This window comes from Mus caroli, chromosome 9 (assembly GCF_900094665.2).
Source record: "Mus caroli chromosome 9, CAROLI_EIJ_v1.1, whole genome shotgun sequence".
Lineage (NCBI taxonomy): Eukaryota > Metazoa > Chordata > Mammalia > Rodentia > Muridae > Mus > Mus caroli.
Window position 1 is genome coordinate 52169149 of NC_034578.1, and position 19274 is coordinate 52188422.

Sequence of the window (19274 nt, forward strand, 5' to 3'; positions counted from 1 at the left end):
GTCTAGGAGTTGCGGGGTGCACCTATCCTGCTTAGGAGTAACTAGTTTTGTATCCTTCCTGCCTTCCTTCTTTCCTTCCTCCCTCCCTCCTTTCCTTTTCTCTCTAGGAGTTTCTTGAACAGATCAGACTGGTGGGTTTCATTGGATTCTGAAGCTTGGGTGGGGGTGGGGAGGCAACGAACACCCCAAGCACGTGCTCTCCCACCGCCGTGCACTCCCAGCTGAATGATTCATTGCTTTTGTCCCTTTCGTTGTTCTCCTCTGGGACTCCAGTTGTGCACGTCTGTCCTCACACCCATTCTCCCACTGCCTCTCCCTCTCCTCCACCCATAACTTTGGGTAATTGTTTTAGACCCATCTCCCATCTCAAGAACTCTGTCTGTCTGTCTGCCCAGGCTGCTGTAACACCACCTTCGAAGCTCTTATAAAGCATGACTTTCATTCTCCATTGGAAAGTCATTAAGGGACTACAGAGCCCAGGCTGGTCTGGAACTCACACCCTCGTGTCTCAGTTCTTCACGTGCTACAATTCAGGGTGTGTGACACACCTCCCAGCTTGTCTTCTTTCACATATCCACTCATCATCATTTTAGACCCTTACGTGTTAGCTTGAATCCTCACACAAGTCTGCTTCTTCTAACTGCCTTTTCCTTTCCTAAATGGTGACTCTTCCCTGCTTCCACGTGTGGCTCCTCAGTCTCACTGGATGCTGCACTCTCTTGGTGTGGGTGAGGGTTCTGGGTTATGTTATCATTCTTCAGAGACCCGGTCTTCTGGGAAAGGCTTCAATTAGCAGCCGCAGGGTTGGCCCTCAGGAGGATTTAGCCGAAACTGGATTTCATTACCCGATCCCAGCCCCAACCCCCAACTGGAGTCCTAGGGCAAGACTCAGAACTCAGCCAGTCCACTTGTCTTGAACTGAATAGAAAGTGAAATGAAACCCAGAGGAGAAGGGGGGGGGGTGTCCAATGTGGCGGAGGGGATGGGCTAATAGCTCAGGCCCCTGCCCCAGGCCCAGCTTTGTTCCTGTGGAACCCTCATATTCTCCCCCTGCTGCCACCAAGCTGACCTGTGCTCTGTTTGGCTGATCCACCCTTCTCACCCACAGGACTTTAAGTTCTCTGACACAAGGTCGTGGAGCTAGTTGCCAAATTCTTCGCTTCTGGACATCATGTGGTCCTGGCCTTCCCTTCCCCCCAGCACAGAAGGCTCCTTCCACCTCCAGGCCTCAATTAACTTATCTGGCTAATAACACCCTGACATTCCTCTGACAACCTTTCAGTCAACAGGGGGAGGCGTATGTAGTCGTATTAAGTATCAGAAGAATGGGGAGCCAATGTCTGAGGGTCTCATTGGGACACGCTGAGAAACCCCCATGGGCTGTCTCAGCCACTGGCCAGAGTGGAATGCCATCTGGCTTGTCCGTCTGCAGTTAGGAGTCAATCATTTTTCCTTGGGGTGATGCCCGATAGCATCCAGATACACTACATCCTCTTGACATGAAGTGTCCAAAACCCTATCCTAGCAGAGCAGACTTGCACACCTTTAATCCCAGTACTCAGGAGGCTGAGGCAGGTGGACCTCTGTGTGTTCAAGGGTAGCCTGGCTTACACAATCAGACCCTTGTCTGAGGGGAAAAAACAAAAATAAAAACAAAACAACTGCAGCTACCTGTGTAGCAGACTGCCCCCTCTCTTACCCTCATCCCAATATAGACAGGGACACCCTAGCCTATTAAATAGCTTCTCTTGGCTTCTTCTCTTCCTTCAGTTTTGCTTTCATCCTATTCCAAATCTGGCCATCTCTGGACCACTGCAGTAGGCCCCAGTGGGTATCCCCACATCTCCCCTTCTCACCCTGCAGCCAGCATGGTGCTTTCTCTGTGGGTCACAGCACTAATGCCACCCGCTCTGCTCTGTGTGGAAATTTTCAGGTGGTTCCTTTGCTCTGTAAATAAAGACTAAAGTCCTTAAATATCCCACCCTGGTTACATGACTCCGCCTAGCAACCCTCACAGACTCCCCAGCTCTGCTTGCCTGCTGATCTCTGCATCTGGTATGTTCTTCCTGTGCCTTAGGCACTACCGCAGGACTCGCCTTGTGCTTCTCAGCGGAGATGTGTCCCTTGCAGTGTCACAAATCATCTCCTCTCTAGGATCACCCAGGACTCACCTCTAAGCTGAGGAAGGGGCATTTTCATTCCAAAACATGTAACAGAATTTTAACATAGCCCCTACCTGACTTCTGGAATTTTAACATAGCCCCTACCTGACTTCTGAATGGAGAATCAATGAAAGAGAAAACTACACAGGTTTGGGGTTCACCTCTTCAGTTCAGAACTTGTTTCTGAGCATATGTAGTCTTGGCCCCGGGCAGGCCCTGACCTCCAGCTGGCTGGCCTGAATTCCAGTGAGACTTCCCAGAGCAGCTCTATATCGATTACAAGCCATCAATAATGCATCCCTTCAGAGGGGCCTAGGAAGCCATTAGCTGGGCCTGCAGAGTCTGAGGCATGGCCTTGGAGAAAGTGGCTGCGTGTGCCCACGGGAAGTTCCCATCAGCCTAGGCCAAAGGGCTCCCATCCCCACAGACTTCAGGAAGATTACCTCATGGAACTTCCGGACCTTGTATATAGAGAAGTGGCCCCTTATTCCCTGCAAGAAAAGGCCACCATAAAAATTTATGAGCCATATTTTCTCAAACTCTGAGACTGCTAGCCCATTTAAGAGCTGGGTTGTTGAGGCACAGTATCTTGAGTCAGGAGTTAGGACTGTGACTGCGCCAGGGTTAGGGGCCCATAGTAGCCCCAGGTTTGGGCTGAAGTATGACAAAGACCCACATCCATGTGTGACCAAGGTCAGGGTTCAGTGTATGGCCAGTAATGGAAGCTGAGATTATAGAGTTCATACTGGGTGTGTAAGCAGGATCAGTCTACAGCCAGGATCTGGGCTCAGTGTATATGGCAGGCACAGTCTTTGTCTATATTTTGGGTTAAAGTTGAAGCTCAGGCTGTAGCTGGAGTTAGGCTCAATCTGAAACCACAAGACTGAAGAAGCTGACTAGTTCAACTCCCTTTAATCCCAGGATGCCATCCAGGTATTTGAAGGCCTCCTGCATAAACACACAGCACACAAGGCCCATGTTGGTATACCAGGGCCCAGTCATACCTATTTCTCTCAGTCTACCATGACATTGTGTGTGAACTCAACTAGACAAGCATTTTGTACTGCACTGCAGATAGACAGGGGCATGTACTGCACTGCACGTAGGGGCATGCATACAGTGCAAATTGAGCGGAGTTTGCTTTCCTTAGTTTTAAGAATGTTTTATTTATTATTTATTTACATATTTATATTTGCATTCTGGGTAGAAGGTTTCCTCGTGGCATTTTTGCATTTATTAAGGTTTTGTTTCTATTTATCAGCATACAACTGGGGGTGGTGAAGGCTATATTATTGAATGATCTTAACAGAAAGGGAGGGACACTGCACATTTGCATCTGGTTGTCTCTGTGACACCACTAGGAGGAGAGGTGAAGGGAGGACCCAAGTGCACAGAACTTAGGAGCCTTTGAGTCTTGTAGGTTGGCTCCAAGAGGATACAGAGTTAAAGGAATTTAGGGAAAGTGGAGAAAATAGTGACTGACATGTAAGAATGGAGGGGTTATGGCTAACACGGCCACAGAGGAGGAAGGGGGACTAACTCTACACTTAAGAGCCCCCAGAGACTCTGGGAGAGAGGGGACATCGTGTGATACATCAGGGCAAAAGGGTTGAGTAAAAGTCTATACAGAAGTGTAAAACATTCTAAGGCTCGTCTGGCCAGGAGGCCACACCACACCCTAAAGAGGCCATGGGTTTGTCCTCTGGAGAAATGGAACCAGAAGCTTAGCATCCACGCTGTGCCCTGGGCAGGTGCCTGAGGAGAGAGATGCATGGCTGAAGTAAGAGTTGTAGACGGTCCCCCTCCCCAGTCATATGCCGTTCTCCTGCCCTGCTCCCAGTGCAGAAGCACACACCCAGAGGTGCGTCCCTGACAGAGGTCAATGAAACATGCAGATAGTGACCCTGGGAGATGCCCAGTGCTAGGCCACCAATGCTGGTCACCGCTAGGCCACGCCAACGTGAGTGACTAAATGCTTTCCGTTGTAAACCTGTTCCGCTTTCATAGAAATGGATGGACTGAGAATGAAAATAGGCCCCGGGGGTGTGGCCCGGTCGGGCTGCCTAGTGCAGGAGGCTTTGAGTTGCAGTCTCAGAGCTGCATGGAGCCAGGCAGAGCAGCATCCCAGCACTCAGGAGTGTGGCCCAGTATCACAAGTTGAAGGTGAGGTTGGAGCTGCCTGAGACTACACAAGGCCCCGTCTAAGGAACAAGAGAGGGAGGGACAGAGACAAAAGTAACGGAATGAAATCAGTGTGGTACAGAGAATTCAAAGAGGCTGCTGTGACTGAGGGCCCAGTGGGTTGGAGACCAGGAAAAGTCCCTTCAGAACGGAGATCAGCCATGTAATCTGGGACAGAGGGGACAGGGGCATCATCTGAGTTAGGTTTTCCAGAGTCTATGAAGGATGTGCAGCTGTCAGGTGATGGCCAGCGGTAGAACTGGAGGCAAGTGAGCTGCCTAAGAAAGTGCTTGAAGATGGAGCTGGACGAGGAGTGGGTTAGATGCTGAGATGAGAGGAAACAGAAGTGAGGAGAGTTTTTTTGACTGTAGCTAAAAACACCAGAGGGACAAGTCTGAGAGACAGTGGAGTACTATTTTGACCAAGCAAACTGAGTATATGGTAATGTTTTGCAGGCAACTGGATATGCCAGACTAACATTGTAATAAGGGGGCGGGGCGGGGACAAATTGGCAACAGAAAGTATCAACACTCACCTACGCAGAGGGTGCAATGTATACTTTGAACACTAGGTGGCAGTGAATACTCACTACCCACACAGACCCTTTGTCCAACACCCAGATGTCGCAGTAAGATTTGGAGTGTGGACACCTGTCTCACTCACAAACCCGGAGACATTTAGAAGCTTTCCTCAGAAGCTTTCCAATGATGGTGGTGGTGGTGTTACCAGTGAGGTGTTGTTGGTTTTGTTTATGTTTTGGGTTTTTTTTTAAACCACATGTTCAGAAAGGACATAAAACTCGGAGACATAAAACTGCATTTACAAACCAGGATACTGAGGCCAGAGAAAGTGAACAGACCTCCGAAGTTCCCACATCCCGGTCCCATCTAGCTGAGAGCCGTCTCCCACAACTCATGGAAAAGGGAAACTGGATGTTACTGGAAGACAAGCCTGACCAGCCTGCCAATGCTTAAGCTGTGCTAGCTTGGGGAAGGGGAGTCTCCTGACTTCCATTAAACACCTGTCTTAGGCGCCCGCGGAGCGCCTTCCTTCCATTCCTTGGAGGTACACAAGCAGCTAAGGGCGGCTTCAAATCCAGATGTCCTGACTCCGGCTCAGTGGCCTTCCTATTGACTACCATTGACTTTCTCTTCATGGACGTTTTCTTAGAGTAGGGCCTGCCCACACGGTATCAGAGACAAAGGGTCGCACTTACGGTTGGGAAAAGGTTCCAGTATGTTGTGATGCTGAGAGCTTGCTAAGAAGTGCAGTGTCTTGCCTTTGGGTGCTCGGGTCTTTCATCCCCACATCCCAGGCTGCCGCCCAGGTACCAGCCCCTGTCCTGGCCACCGGTGCCACCCTGCCCCCACCCTGGCAAGCAAACCTACCTGCAATCCTCCTGCCTCTTGCAGTTTGAGATCCGGCAGCTGCGTGCGCACCTGGCACAGCAGGACCTGGATCTGGCAGCCGAGCGGGAGGCGGCTCTGCAGGCCCCACACGTGCTCAGCCAGCCACGCAGCCGCTACAAGGTCGTGGAGGCTGGCACGTGGGCCGAAGAGACAGCAGCCGAGAGCATCGTGGAAGAGCTGAGGCCCTCTCAAGGTGAGTGTGCTATCCCCCGAGCCCCAGGGATTCCTACCTCACCTCACTCCAGGTCTCTGTACAGAAAGGTTAGGAGGTGGGATTCCTCTTGTAGGTCTGTGCCTTGTCATGTGTGATGACACTCCAAAGTTAGTGCCCTCCAAACTGCCTCTCAGAGCCCAGGCGGAACATCTAGCTAGAAGATCTGACGCAAATTAAAAAGTATTCAGATCTGGTAAAGCCATTCTAGTCCCATTGTGCTTTAATAGTTGTTACTTTTCTTGTACTTGCAAACAAACAAACAAAAACAAAAATGGGATGGATGGGTGAATGGATGGAAGGAAGATAGAGAGTGCAGCCCATCGTACTGGGAGAGCCACAGGAGCCAATGGACACCTTGTAGCTCCCCAGTTGGAAACCAGATAAAACAGGTACTAGCCTACTTTCTCCAATTCTCTCCAGCCTGGAGCCTCAGCTCCTGGGATCCTGCCATCCACTGTTAGAAAGGACTTCCGTCTTCAGTTAACCCAACCTAGATCTCCCATACTCTCTTCTCTTCAGTTCAGAAGCCCTGGGCACCAGAGGTTTGTCTCCTTGGTAATTGTATATCCTGTCAAACTGACCAGCACTAACTACCATGGTGACAGAGCCAGGCTCCTAGTAGGAGGTCTGAGACCTTCCTAATGGACGGCCGCTTACCAGGGCCCAGAGAAGAAGTCCAAGTCTAAAACCAGAACAGCCTGTGGCAAGCTTCGCAGGCGGGGCAAATTGAAAGCCATAGCATGCGTGGTGAAGGGCTGAGGAGCCGTAACCCCAGCCCGGTGCCATTTCTAGGTCTCAAGCTCATTTCTTCTTCCGGGCAGCTTTGACCTGGAGAAGCAGGGGATTTTGCTTCTCTGAACCCTGATTTTTTTTACCTGCTGTCAAGAGGGGTCCTTACAGGGTTGTAAAGAAAATAGCCACATCCAGAGAAGGATGGTGCTGGACCTAGACATGGGACTTCCAGACTCCCAAAGCCAGCTTGGTCCAGGAGTGACTTCACTTTGGTCTCCTGTGTTCCTCCTTATATCAAGGGGAGAACTAGAAAGGGCAGGTAGGGCAGGAGGCCGCGTTTCCTAGCTACATGGTTTGAGACTGTAGTGGCCTCACCTCCAGCTCCCTCTGCTGCCTCACAGGAGCCTGAGGAACCAACAGTGTGAGTGATTTCCCTCCGGCCAGTGTACAGTGACCTCCTAAGTCATCACACCCTCCCAACTTCACACCTGGACTAGTTCCCTGCACTCTCTCTCTGAAAAACGCCCAAGTCCCTTCGAGTAGTGTGGTCATTTGTTAGATGCCTATAACAAAATGCCCCACGCTGAGGGACTTGAGTCATGGAGATAGCCTCCTCACAGTTCTTGGTGCTAGAATCTGAGATCTGGGTTTTGGTAGGGTAGCTGGAGAACCTATTCATTCTTCTTCTGTAGCTCTTAGTGCTTGTTGGCAATCCTTGGCTTGTGGAAGCGCCCATCTCTGTTGTCATCTTTACATGGCACCTCCCTTCATGTCTGTGTCCAAACCCCGTATCAATACAGGTCCACCCTACTCTAACAGGACCTTATCTTGACTAATTGCACTGTAATTGTGTTTCCTGATAAAGCTCCTATCCTGATACTGGGACTTGAATTTTCAGTATAACACATGGAGGAGGGACATGGTTATGCAGTCAGCAGCAGATGCTAACTGAGACCTCTTCCTCACCTGCTCATCCCATCACCCTGTGACATCCCTAGAAACCTCCCTATCTTCTAATGCATACTTACCTGGTGTATATCAGACACCTACACACAATTCAGTCCTCAACTGCATTTGAATGCCTCTGAAGCAGAGGGCAAAATACAGAGGCTCTGAGAAGCCTCCATGATTCATGGCCTGAAATAGTCCAGGAACTCAGGGCATCCCCCAGCTGATTTCTCTCTGACCGGGAGCCATGTCCAGGGTGGGAATTTCCATGACATGAGAAATTACAGTCAGATGATCGAAGAGCATTCCAGGCCGCTCTGAAGATTAAGAAAGGGCAACATTTGTTAGGAGCTGTGACTTGCAGGGTAGCAGGGCTCAGAGGCCCTCTGCATACCCAGTAGGACACAGACAATCCAGGCATTAACCTGCAGACATAGCAGTGAGTCACAGGAGCCTTGGGACGTGGCCAGTATCACCTCTGTGTGGCTGTCCCTCCTTAAGTGGGGGAGGGCTGCTGGGAAGGGCAAGAGTGCCCTTTCCAGCTCCAGTCCAGCCACATCCCTCCGAGAGGGAAGAGCTTCCTGAAGTTGCCAACAGGTCCCAGTCAGACAATGCCGACTGCCTTCTGTTTAGACTTGCTTCAGCACAAATCATTTTTAAAACCTGGGCTGCGAAAGTTCCAGGCTTTGGGGCCTGCCAAGTTCACAGTGCCCCTGTATAGTCATTAATACTTCGCTCCCAAATTTATTAGTCTTGAAACTTGCCCATAACTTATGAAATACAGCTCCTGGTGGGAGTGCCACAGATTTTCCCATATATCACAACTTTGGCATCCCCCTTGCTGTCCCAGCATCCAGAGAAGCAGCCACAGAGGTGCCTCTGGCCAGTCTGCCCTTGGCCTTCCCTCTGCCAAGCAACAGGGAGCAGGAAGTTGAGCTGGCTGCAGGGTTTATCCTTGGAGGAGACGGGACCAAGGTACCTTTGCTGGCCCCAAGTGTGTGGGCCTGATAAAAGTGCTGAGGACCCTAGGAGCCTCCGACCTGGAAAAGCCTCACAGACTGGCATCTGAAGTAGCCTGAATGAGTCTGGGACCTTGTCCGGCCTTGAAGATTAGCCTTCCTGAGCAGGGATAGCTTCACGGCCTGTGCAGTCCTGTAAGGCCCTGGGGCTCACGTCGCTGCTTTTGTTCTCCTGGCAGTTTTGGTGCTTTGTTGTTGTTGTTGTTGTTGTTGTTGTTGTTGTTGTTCAGACACAATGGTAACTCAATCGCTGGGTGCAACAGCTAGAATCCTAATCTTGTATGCCGTAATAAATCTAAATCCTCCCGTGGTGAATCCTAGTGGATTCAGCATATAAACCGGGGAGATGCTAGTAGCTACATCTCGCCCTCTCGCTGTCCCCATCCAAAAAGCCAGTTTTGGTGCCTTTTAAAGCTACTCAGTCCAACAGCTTGTCTGGTCTCAGAGCCCCGGAAGCTCTTCCCTGGGAAAGCCTGGGGGTTCCGTTGTGTGCACTAGCCCCAGGCATGGCATGCAGCAGGTACCCTGGGGATGCCAGCATCTTCTCAGGGAGTGTTGCTGTGCCATAAAGGAGCGGGAGAATGGGCACCGCCTCTCAGGCTCTGCGGTGTATGAGTCTTCCTCAGCCACCCTCACTACTCAGCCACATGGAGCTCAGCTGTCTCATTATCTCCAGGAGGCCGGGCCCAGCCGGGCCCAGCCAGCTCCGGCACCTTGGTGGCTGAGATGTGGGATGCCTGCAGCAGGCTGCAACTCCAGGCTACCACCACTCACCCCAGATCTGGGACAATGGTGAAGAGCCTGGGTAGGGGGTCACAGGAGTGCAGTGTATTGAAAGCTTGGCACTGGTCAGGGCTACAGAGGAGAGCAGGGTATCTGCTGGCCAAGAGGTTGGCGTGAGTTAGCAAATGGAGTTGCTAGGTACATTGGCAGGGTATAGGCCGCTTTAGGGAGATGGATTATGCCAGGTTTAGAAGGATTAGCATGTTAAGCAGCCACAGCCTGGTCGGGCCAGTGCTGAGGGTTATAGTTGCAATGGGTTCATCCTGGTTGCCATGTGCAGGAGAGGTGGAGGCTCTGTAAATCCTTGTACATTAGACCTTTATTTCCCCATGAGTTAGAAGCCCCTGCTCCTCTGAATGGTAGGTGCTCCCCAGCCCTTAACTGTGCTCCTGGGGTGGGAACTCCTGCTTACTCTAATACCTGGGTAGGTGGGAGGCACTAAGTCCTCTCTGGGAGTGGCAGATAGATGATCCAGATGCCTCTGGTACCTTCTGGTGTTTCAGGGCCTTCTAGCCATGTAGCCCAGCTATGTCACACTCTGTAAGAGCCTTGTGGGGACTCAGTTAACAAATGGAAAAACTGAAGTCTGGCAAGGGGACAAGACCTGATCAAGATCTAGACCAGTAGTAGCACCAGAAAACAGTCCCTGCTGCCTGTCCCCATGACCCAGTGGCCCTGCACCATCTGTGGTTTGCTGGGAACAGTCACTTCTGCTTCCCAGTGCAGTGGCAGAACTAGGCTGTAATTATAGCGAAGGTTGTGGATGTCCACAGAGAATCTGTACTAGCTAATGCAGGAGGCAGGAGCCAGCCTGGGCCGCACCCTCCGCTCAGCATCAGTTCGGAACACACCTCTGACCGCAGGCATTTCAAGATCAAAAAGAGGCCAAGAAAGCTTTTAAGATCCATGTGTCTCCCACTCAGTCTCTAGATCTGAAGGTGGACTTGTTTTAGCCATCAACTCAGGTGTACCTCAGAAGGTAGCCTCAAAAAGCATCGAGTCTGTCACCTGCAGACCTCAGCCAGCAGATAAGCCAAAGGGTGTGCTGAGGACTCCGTACCCTGTCATAGTAGGTATGCATCGAGAGCCTTCTGTGTGTCTGGCTCCATTCTAAGAAACTGACCTGCCTGTTAGCTCTCTCTAATCGTCACAATAACTCAGGAGTGTAGCCATCCCCATCCCCATTTTACAGTGCTCAGCGGGCAACTGAGCTAGAACGTGGTAACACTCACCACATGCTTCCCTCTCTGTCCTCGTCTCTGTAGAAGCCACAGTGAAAGATGACATGAACAGCTACATCAGCCAATACTACAATGGGCCCAGCAGTGGTAAGTCTAGGTTGGGACTGTTTGCATGCACTATGCAGCCCCAGGACACTTGTGACCCCAGCAAACCCTAAACCCAAAGATAGGTACAGTCTGGCCTGGCTTCAGGTAGCAGGGCCCACCATTATAAGCCTGTAGACTGTGATGGCAGAGCTCAGGGTTAAAACACACCTGGAGCTTTAATCCTCATCTTATGGGTTAGCTGAAACCCTGACGCCCTGCAGCTGCCAAGGCCAGAGCAACCTGATCCATCTCTGACCATGAGAGTTGAGTGGGGAGCCCTACAAGAGGAAAGGGTTTGTAGTCCAGAACTCAAGTGATCTTCCATCCCACGCTCAGGTGGCCCTGGTGGAAAGCAAGCTTATTCAGCATCACTGGCTAAAGGGGCAGCAGGCCTTGGGTGCCTGATGTGCTTAATGCTCCCTTCATACCCTTGAAATCCTCGAGGATGTCTAGTGTGTTTTCCACGGAGGCCGGGGGTCGGGGGTGGGGGTGGGGAGGGAGATTGATTGTGTAACCAGACCTGTTATCACACTGGTTTTCAGTAGCCAAAGTTTCAAACCTTGAGTTTGGATTTTACAGTCCTTGAAATTCTTGCACTCTCCACTATAGGTATAGAAAATATATGCTACCTAACACGTATTTGATTGTTTTTCTTCTCCACTGTCTAACCCTCTAAGACCAGTTCTCTCTTTTCTCCTTTCCCTTGTCCTCATCTAAACTGCTGGTTCTCCGGCTCTGACCCATTTTCTCAGTCCTCTCCCCATAACTTTGGGGAGAGCCCTGTAGCTCTACAGCCAGCGTACTCACTCTACCATCAGCCCCACTGCCTCTCAGAGAAAAGAGCTGCTATGCGCTGAGAGCCCTGAGGGCAGTCAGTCTTCAGAAAACAGACCACTCAGGACCCGCACCACACTCCTTCAGCCCATTTAAAACTTCCAAGAGTGTGGCAAGGTGGAACTCAGGGGTTCTCTGGGTAGCCAGCTGGTAAATTCCAGTCTCTAGGGGAGATCCTGTCTCAACTCAACCCCTGGGCTCCACTTACATGTGGGCAGGTGCTCCCATACTCATGAGCATGCACACATCAACCACTACCACTAATAATAATAATAATAATTAATAATAATAACTCAGTCACTCCTCAAGAGAACCCCAATCCATTCTCCTGGGGCAAGCTTTCTGGGTTGATTGGGATGGACTAGGTTGGTCTATTGTGAAGATATTTCTTCATCTTGGCTTAAAAGGTCCACAAGTGAGGCTCTCCTCCCAGACCATTTCTACCACCCAGAAACCAGCAGTCCTCACTGAGTACAAGGTGGACCTCGAGGCCAAAGCACTAGCTGAGAAGTGCTTCCACTGAGAAGCACTTCTACCGGGAAGTGTTGTGGGTCCCGATTCATGGGTGACTGGTAAAAGAATGTCACATGTCTGCACTTCAGTTCACCGAGGGGAACTGGCAACATCTCCCTCAGTGCAAGCAGTGATCCTGACCTAGGTTCTCAAAGACTGCCCTGCACCATGGCTGCTTCTGAGACTCAGCAACACTTCTGTTGCCCGGCACCACGCTGACCTTCAAAGTGACGGAGGCAAAGTGTGATCAATATAACCTTTCTTAGCCAGACAGTGGGGCAAACACCTTTAATTTCAACACTCAGGAGGCAAAGGCAGGCAGACCTCTGTGAGTTCAAGGCCAGCCTCGTCTACAGAGTGATTTCCAGGATACCTACCAGCGCTACAAAGTGAAACCCTGTCTCAAAAAACAAAACAACAAATCTCTCTCTCTCTCTCTCTCTCTCTCACACACACACACACACACACATGTATGTATGTATGTATGTATGTATGTATGTATGTATGTTATTTCTTGCAGACAGTGGAGCCCCAGAACCAGCGGTATGTGTGGTCACTACAGCTGCCATAGACATCCACCAGCCCAATGTCCCCTCAGACCTCTTCTCAGTCGACCTGCCTCTGAAGCTCAGTGGCAACAGCACCTGCGCCAGCGCCACCTCGGAGACCACCTCCCACTCTACCTGTGGCTCAGTCACCAGGGCCCAGAGTGCCAGCAGCCAGACACTGGGTTCCTCTACAGACTGTAGCACCCCCCGAGAAGAGCTGCTGCCCTCTAAGCCCAGATCTTCTCCCCTGCCACTGCTTCTGCCCCCTCAGCAGCTGGTGGCAGAGGCCACAGTCCAGGACCTGATGTCCTCTCTGTCAAAGGACCCCTGCCCATCCCATAAGGCCTTGGACCCAGCACCCCTGGCCCAGCCTACCCCACTGGGCTCAGTCCAGACCAGCCCTGAGCTGGAGCATAGGGTGAGTCTGTTCAACCAGAAGAACCAGGAGGCCCTCCCTGTTCTTCAGATCAACCCTGTCATCCACTTGCAGCCCACAGCAGGGCTGGAGGAGAAGTTCAGATCTTTGGAATCCAAAGAGCCAAAGTTGCATACGGTTCCTGAGGCCTAGAGAGCCTACTGGCTTGTTGAGTGCAAAGAGGGGAGACAGCCATCTTGGTACTTCAGGACCCCAGAGGCCACCCACGGCCATACATGGGGCTCAGGATCCCATCTGATCTCCCACAGGGTGCTGTCTGCCTCCAGGGAGGTGATGCCAGGCAGAGGCCACATGCCTCCGACCTCAGTCAGAGTCCAGAGCTGGGGCCTCCTTTTGCCCTACTCAGGAGAGGGTGGTGCTCCTGGCTGGGGTTTGGGGTTTTTGTTTTGTTTGTTGTATTGTTTTGTTTTTTAAAACCATTTTTATAAAAACCAGCCTGTGGCCCAGCTTCAGCAGGGTAGAGTGTGGGGGCCAGCTCAGCCTCTTTCGTTGCCTTCGTTCCTGATGCCCACCCCGGATTCTCGGGGACAGCACTGTGAGCAGGGGCTGCACAGCCTCACCCCAAGCCGTCTTTCCAGAAATGCCGAGGGAGCCGCCACAACCACGGAGACCACACCCGAGCCTGTCTCACCTGCCATTCTCTCATTCCATCATGGACATTTCCAAGTCTTCACAGGCCATGAGGGGATGGATCTGGAAACGGGAGGGGGACGGGAGGGGAGGGGCAGCCATTTTATGACCCTGGCTTTAATAATAAAAACCAGCTGCACTGAGATATCTGGCTAGTAGAGGTTTTTATTTGTTTGCCATTGTCTACAGTGGTTCAGAGTTCACCAGATACACACTTATCTGGGCCGCTCTATCTCCTCTCTGGCAGCCCCAAGGCCTTTCCAGAGAGCCTTGAACCCATCCACGTTGGCCAGTGAGTGCTTTTCCCTCCCCTATCTCTCCATCAGAATGGAATCCACAGCTGTGCCTCCCTCCCTGGCAACTCCTGAGCAGCTCTTGGACCCAGGGCTCTAGTCTTGGGGGTGTCAGACTCAACCTGGTCCAGAGCTGAGTTCAGCTCTTGTTTTGCCATCTGTCCAGTTACAGACAAGCATGACATCCCTGGCTTTCTGCCCGACTCTGGTCATTTTCCTAGATACTCGACCCCAGCTCTCATCCCAGCCTTGATGGGGCCCATGTCCTCCAGTGGGCTGGACTTCAGTAGGCTCGGTCTGGCCTAGTTCTGGCTTTCCCTCTCTCCCTCATCCCCCCCCCCCCAGGACGCTCTTGTTCTGCCTGCCCAACATCTTTCAGAGTTGTGTTTGTATGACCATCAGGTTTCTCGGTGGGGAGGGGGGTAGGGGGTGGTAAGGGCAGGAAGGAATGGTTTGCTGTTTTAAGGGTTCCTGTCCCTCTACATGACAGATGACAGTCACAGCCATTAGGGACATAGCTCCCACTTCTTTCAAGTCTCCCCTTCACTCTTTAGAGGTGCTTGTTGTATAGGTGTGCAGCCTGCCCTGCCTCTGATAGGTCAGGTGTCCTCCAGCTCCTGGGGCCTCTTGAGTTATCTCTGGAGGGGCAGCAGTCTCATGGTGTGATTAGCAGCTGCCCCTTTGCCTGCTTCAAGGCTCAGGGCACAGAGGCACCCTGGGAAGGTGGTTGGAAAGGAGGGAATTGTTAGGTGTAGGCAAAGGCCACCCTTTGTTCATGAGATCTGTAATGATGGTGCTGGAGGATTGCCAGGTTTGGACAGCCCCAGAAGACAGAAGAGAAGCCTCGAGAAAGGGGAAGTAACAGCTTTATCCCCTAGGCCTTCGAGTCTGCTGAATGGACGCAGGCATGGGTATTTTACAGGGCTCCGGGGTCCTCCCCCTCTCCCCGATTGGTTTGTTTGGATACCACTCTTAGACTCCCACAGCCTGTCCTCTCTGTACCTCACCACCAGCAGCCCACCCTCCCCAAGCCTGTGATCACATGACCTCATGACCACTCAACATTTCTCCTCAGTACCTTGTGGGAACCTGAAGCCACTATCTCATGGAGCCTACTTCCACTTTCTTTACTCATCTATACCCATGTAGAGCTCCTTTGTTCCAGAGATTGCTGTTAGGGGAGGGCCAATGGCTGCTCTAGTTGCTTCCAGCAGAGGGGCTGTCAATCCAAAAGAGGAGAGACGTTTATGAGATAAGACTCCTGTGTGTGGGTGGGGTTGTGCAGTTGAGGGGGTTTCCGTAAAATGTCTGACAGGCTAGTGCTCTAGTCACCTGCAGGACCATCTATAGGAACAAGAGGACTAAAGGAGCAGAGAGGAGAATGTGAGACGCCATTACAATACAGCCCAGAGTGAGGCAACCATCCCCTAAAAAAAAAATCGTCCCACAGAGTAGCAACCAGCCCTAGGGTGGTCTCAAGGGTGATGAACCCAGATCTGCTTTCAGATGCTCTGAGAGCTGTCGGGGTGGCTAGACGCTCAGTCTGAGGTCCCTCCCAGATGGCTTGAGAATGAAGAAATGATTTAACCATCGTTTGAATTTTTTAGTTTAAACAATAGAGGACCTAGATCTCTTGGCTGGAGGTAGGCTTGAATTGAGCCAAGATTGTGTCTGAAAATAATAGTCACAGGCCTTTGCTCTTTGGCTGTTTCATGGGTTTTTTTCTCCGTGTCAGAGTCAAAGAGCCAGCCTGACTCAAGAAAGCAGTCTGGAAGACACTTTAAGACAAATATACTTGGGTCTTGTCTTAGGGGAAGTATTGTTGTAATGAAAGACCATGACCAAAGCAACCTGGGGAGGACTTAGGCTTCCACATCACTCATGCTCATTGGAGGAAGTTAGACGGGAACACAGACAGACCAGGAACCTGGAGGCAGGAGCGGATGCAGAGGCCATGGAGGGGTGCTGCTTACTGGTTTGTTCTGCCTACCTTCTTATAGAACCCAGGACCACAAGCCCAGGGGTGGCCCTATCCACCATGGGCTGGGCCCTTCCCCAACAATAGTTCATTAAGAAAATGCCCTATACCTGGATCTTTTTTTTTTCCTTTTTTTATTAGGTATTTTCTTCATTTACATTTCCAATGCTACCCCAAAAGTCCCCCGTGCCCTCCCACCACTCTCCTCCCCCCTCCCACTTCTTGGCCCTGGCATTCCCCTGTACTGAGGCATATAAAGTTTTCAAGACCAATGGGCCTCTCTTTTCACTGATGGCCGACTAGGCCATGTTCTGATACATATGCAGTTAGAGACATGAACTCCGGGGGGTACTGGTTAGTTCATATTGTTGTTCCCTTATACCTGGATCTTATGGAGACATTTTCTTAGTTGAGGTTCCCTCCTTTCAAATAGCCCTGGTGTGTGCTGAGTTGACATATACCTAGCCAGCACAGGTCTGAAGTAGAAGGCTGAATCCTATCTCGAGCCCCAACTTCTTAGCTCAAACAATAGCACCCGACAGTTTATACACAAAGGGCATTTGTTCCTCTGAAGGAACTGAAGTCTGGCCTACACTGAATGGAAGACTTGCTGCGGAGTTCCGTGACGACTGCTTGCCCTCCTTATAACCTGGATAGATTGGTGATGAGTCTCATCTCCTGTGCTGCATTGGGAACAGAAACTGGCAGGCTTTCACTTGAGAATTAAGCTTTATAAGCTTATCAGCAAGTGGTAGCAAGCAGCCACAACTGAGAAGAATCAAGTCCTCAGACTTTCCTTTAGCAGTGCCTAACCTGAGACCATCCAGGCTGGACATGGTGTGACCAACAGCTTGAAAGCCTGTATCCACAATCAGCTCATATGTGCCCACAAATGACAGCCCAGAAAGCTCTTTCTGTTTTTCTTAATCTGCTACTGAGAAACTTTGTGAATATAGATGGGTGGGTCTGAGTTCTCCACCATATCCTGCAAGAGAAAAATCCCAGAGGATATTGGGGCTGTACCTCCTGACAAAGGAAAATTGGCAGTTTGTTTGTTTGTTTGTCTGAGATCTAATTCTGTCCAGTGCTTGAAAAAGTAGCTAGTAGTGAGTGACTTTGGAGGGATCTTGGGACCAGTTTGTCCCATCTGCAATGGAAGAGGAGATGAAGAAATATTTGGTCGAGGTTGTTCATCCCCTCCCCACATCCTCCAGTCCACCCGCTGGGCTCGTCCAGTCTGTCATCAGGAAGAAGTTACTATGATTTAGTCTCCCCAGAGGAGGCTGGATCAAGTAGTGGGATTTCCATACCATGTCCTTTAATCTTCCTTATAGCCATGTTGACCCCAGCCTAGGGCCACACAAGGGCCACTTTCTATACAAACCACACACGCTCCAAGAGGGAGCAGAAGCTCTGCTTCCTGAACCCACTGGGCACTATGCAATATGATAAGTGTTTCTCAGCTCCGGCCTTGCATGATCCCCAAACCCAAGGTCTTAACTTTTAACTCACCCAAGGTAACAGAACAGGAAGGCAGAGCCAGATGCAGAATGGAAACAGGTAGGTCCAACCCCATTGGCCCATTGCACAAATGGCCACAGGTATATTAGGGGGAGTCCAGGAGCCAAGTGTTATCTGCCCCATTTTGCAGTCCACCCACCTACTAAGTCTCCAAGTGTTAGGCATTTGGAGAGACTCCAGAGCCAGGCCTACTAGCCCGTTGTCAGCCCCAGCTGAAGGCAGGGTTGCATTCCTCACAAGCTTGCCTCTGCTGCTCACTGCATCCCTATGTGGTCCCTGTACGAGCAGGCTGGAGGCCTTCTAGAGAAACAACTCATGATGCAAGCTTTACACGTGTGACTTGGCACCAAGTCTAATGCTATCCAAATGAAACAGGGTCATTGGTTCTCTCAGACTGTCCAGCAAGATTCCAGACAGGTGCTGGGCCTGTATTTAGGCCAATGCTACTCTGCTCATTTTTCAACAGAAATTGGCTATTGGCAATTTCCCTAGCAGATTCGCAGCGTGTGGATCCGATATCTAATAATCCCCTCTGTTGCTCTGGGGTGCTGTTCTGGGAATGCTTCCTTTATTGACAACACTTGGCAGAAACTGTGAAGCACTTAAGAAACACAGGGACCTACGACGGCCTATCAAGCTTCACCCAACAAGAAACTGATCTTTGCTGCTCTCAGCCCGTGCTCAGAGCTGTGGCGACTTTCCACCCTGTTGGTGCACTCATTAAGTAATTACATAGTGATTGATAGGTCCCAGTAAAGGCCACTTTTTATCCTCTAGTTTTATGACAGGGTTGGGTTCAGATAAATCAGGTATTCTTTTTGAAGGCCTGTGGGTCAGAGAAATCCCAATGGTTGGGGCACAGTGAAGGGGATCTGTCATCTCCTTACCAGAGGATCCTCTGTAGATACTAAGGTGGGCATGGGTACCTCATGTTCTCTCCTCTTTCTCATTAGCAACCATGAAAGGAGGGGAGCCTTTTCCAAATATCTGCTCTTATTGGTGTAACTCTTCAGTTTCCTGTGCCTTAATCTTATATGATCCTTTATTCAGAAACGCCTCTGGAGTAAATGTTTCAGTTGACCCCTTCTCTCAGGTTTATAATCTATAAGCAAGCATGGTGAGCACCCAGGATGAATAACTTACCCATGATCTAGAGACCACTGAATGCTATTTCTCCTCAGTCTGTTTATGTCATAGCATCTAGAAAGTGAAAAGGTGACTAAAGGAAGCAGGAGTGCCCAGGGCATGATGGGACAGAAGCAAACGCTGGCCACAAAGAGCAAAGGATGGCATAGCAGCAGGAAAAACAGCATTAAGACCCAGCCCTCACCTCCAGCCTCCCATCCAAGCATGCCGGTCCTTCTCGGCCTCTAGCTGTTAGTGGTACCTGGGAAACCGCTGCCAAGGCAGAGGCTCCTAGGCTACAGTTCATTAAGCCAGTCCTGTAAGTGCTACTGAGAGTAGACAGATGAGCAGGCCAAGAGTAAGGGAAGTAAGAGCTTTGCCCCTTCGGGATAGGAGAGGAATGTGGCTGGAAGTCTGCTGAACAGGGCCTGGATCCCTCCCTCTCCTCTGTTGGTCCTGTTTAGATGTCTGTCCTCTGTCTCCAGGCTTTCCCTCATTTTCCTCCCAGTGACTTCTGGAAAAAGCCGCTGCCTCCTCTACCTACATCCCTCTATCTAACTGAACAAGAGTATGATGAAGGTGTTAAAGGACATCCAGCTGGCAAGTGTTGGGTGTGGCCA

General features: G+C 50.8%; 1 protein-coding gene across 3 annotated transcripts in view; it reads left to right on the forward strand.

Annotated features, from left to right (window-relative positions):
* Positions 1-13881, forward strand: part of Tmem266 (transmembrane protein 266) — a 112919-nt gene extending 99038 nt beyond the window's left edge. For 2 of the 3 annotated variants that reach the window (XM_021173267.2, XM_029481173.1), the window contains exons 9-11: positions 5756-5945; positions 10714-10776; positions 12644-13881. In XM_021173267.2, the coding sequence (XP_021028926.1) occupies positions 5756-5945; positions 10714-10776; positions 12644-13239 (849 nt within the window). In that variant the 3' untranslated portion in view covers positions 13240-13881. The remainder of the gene's footprint in view (positions 1-5755; positions 5946-10713; positions 10777-12643) is intronic. The other variant, XM_029481172.1, reaches the window with a different exon arrangement.
* Positions 13882-19274: the final 5393 nt, after the last annotated feature.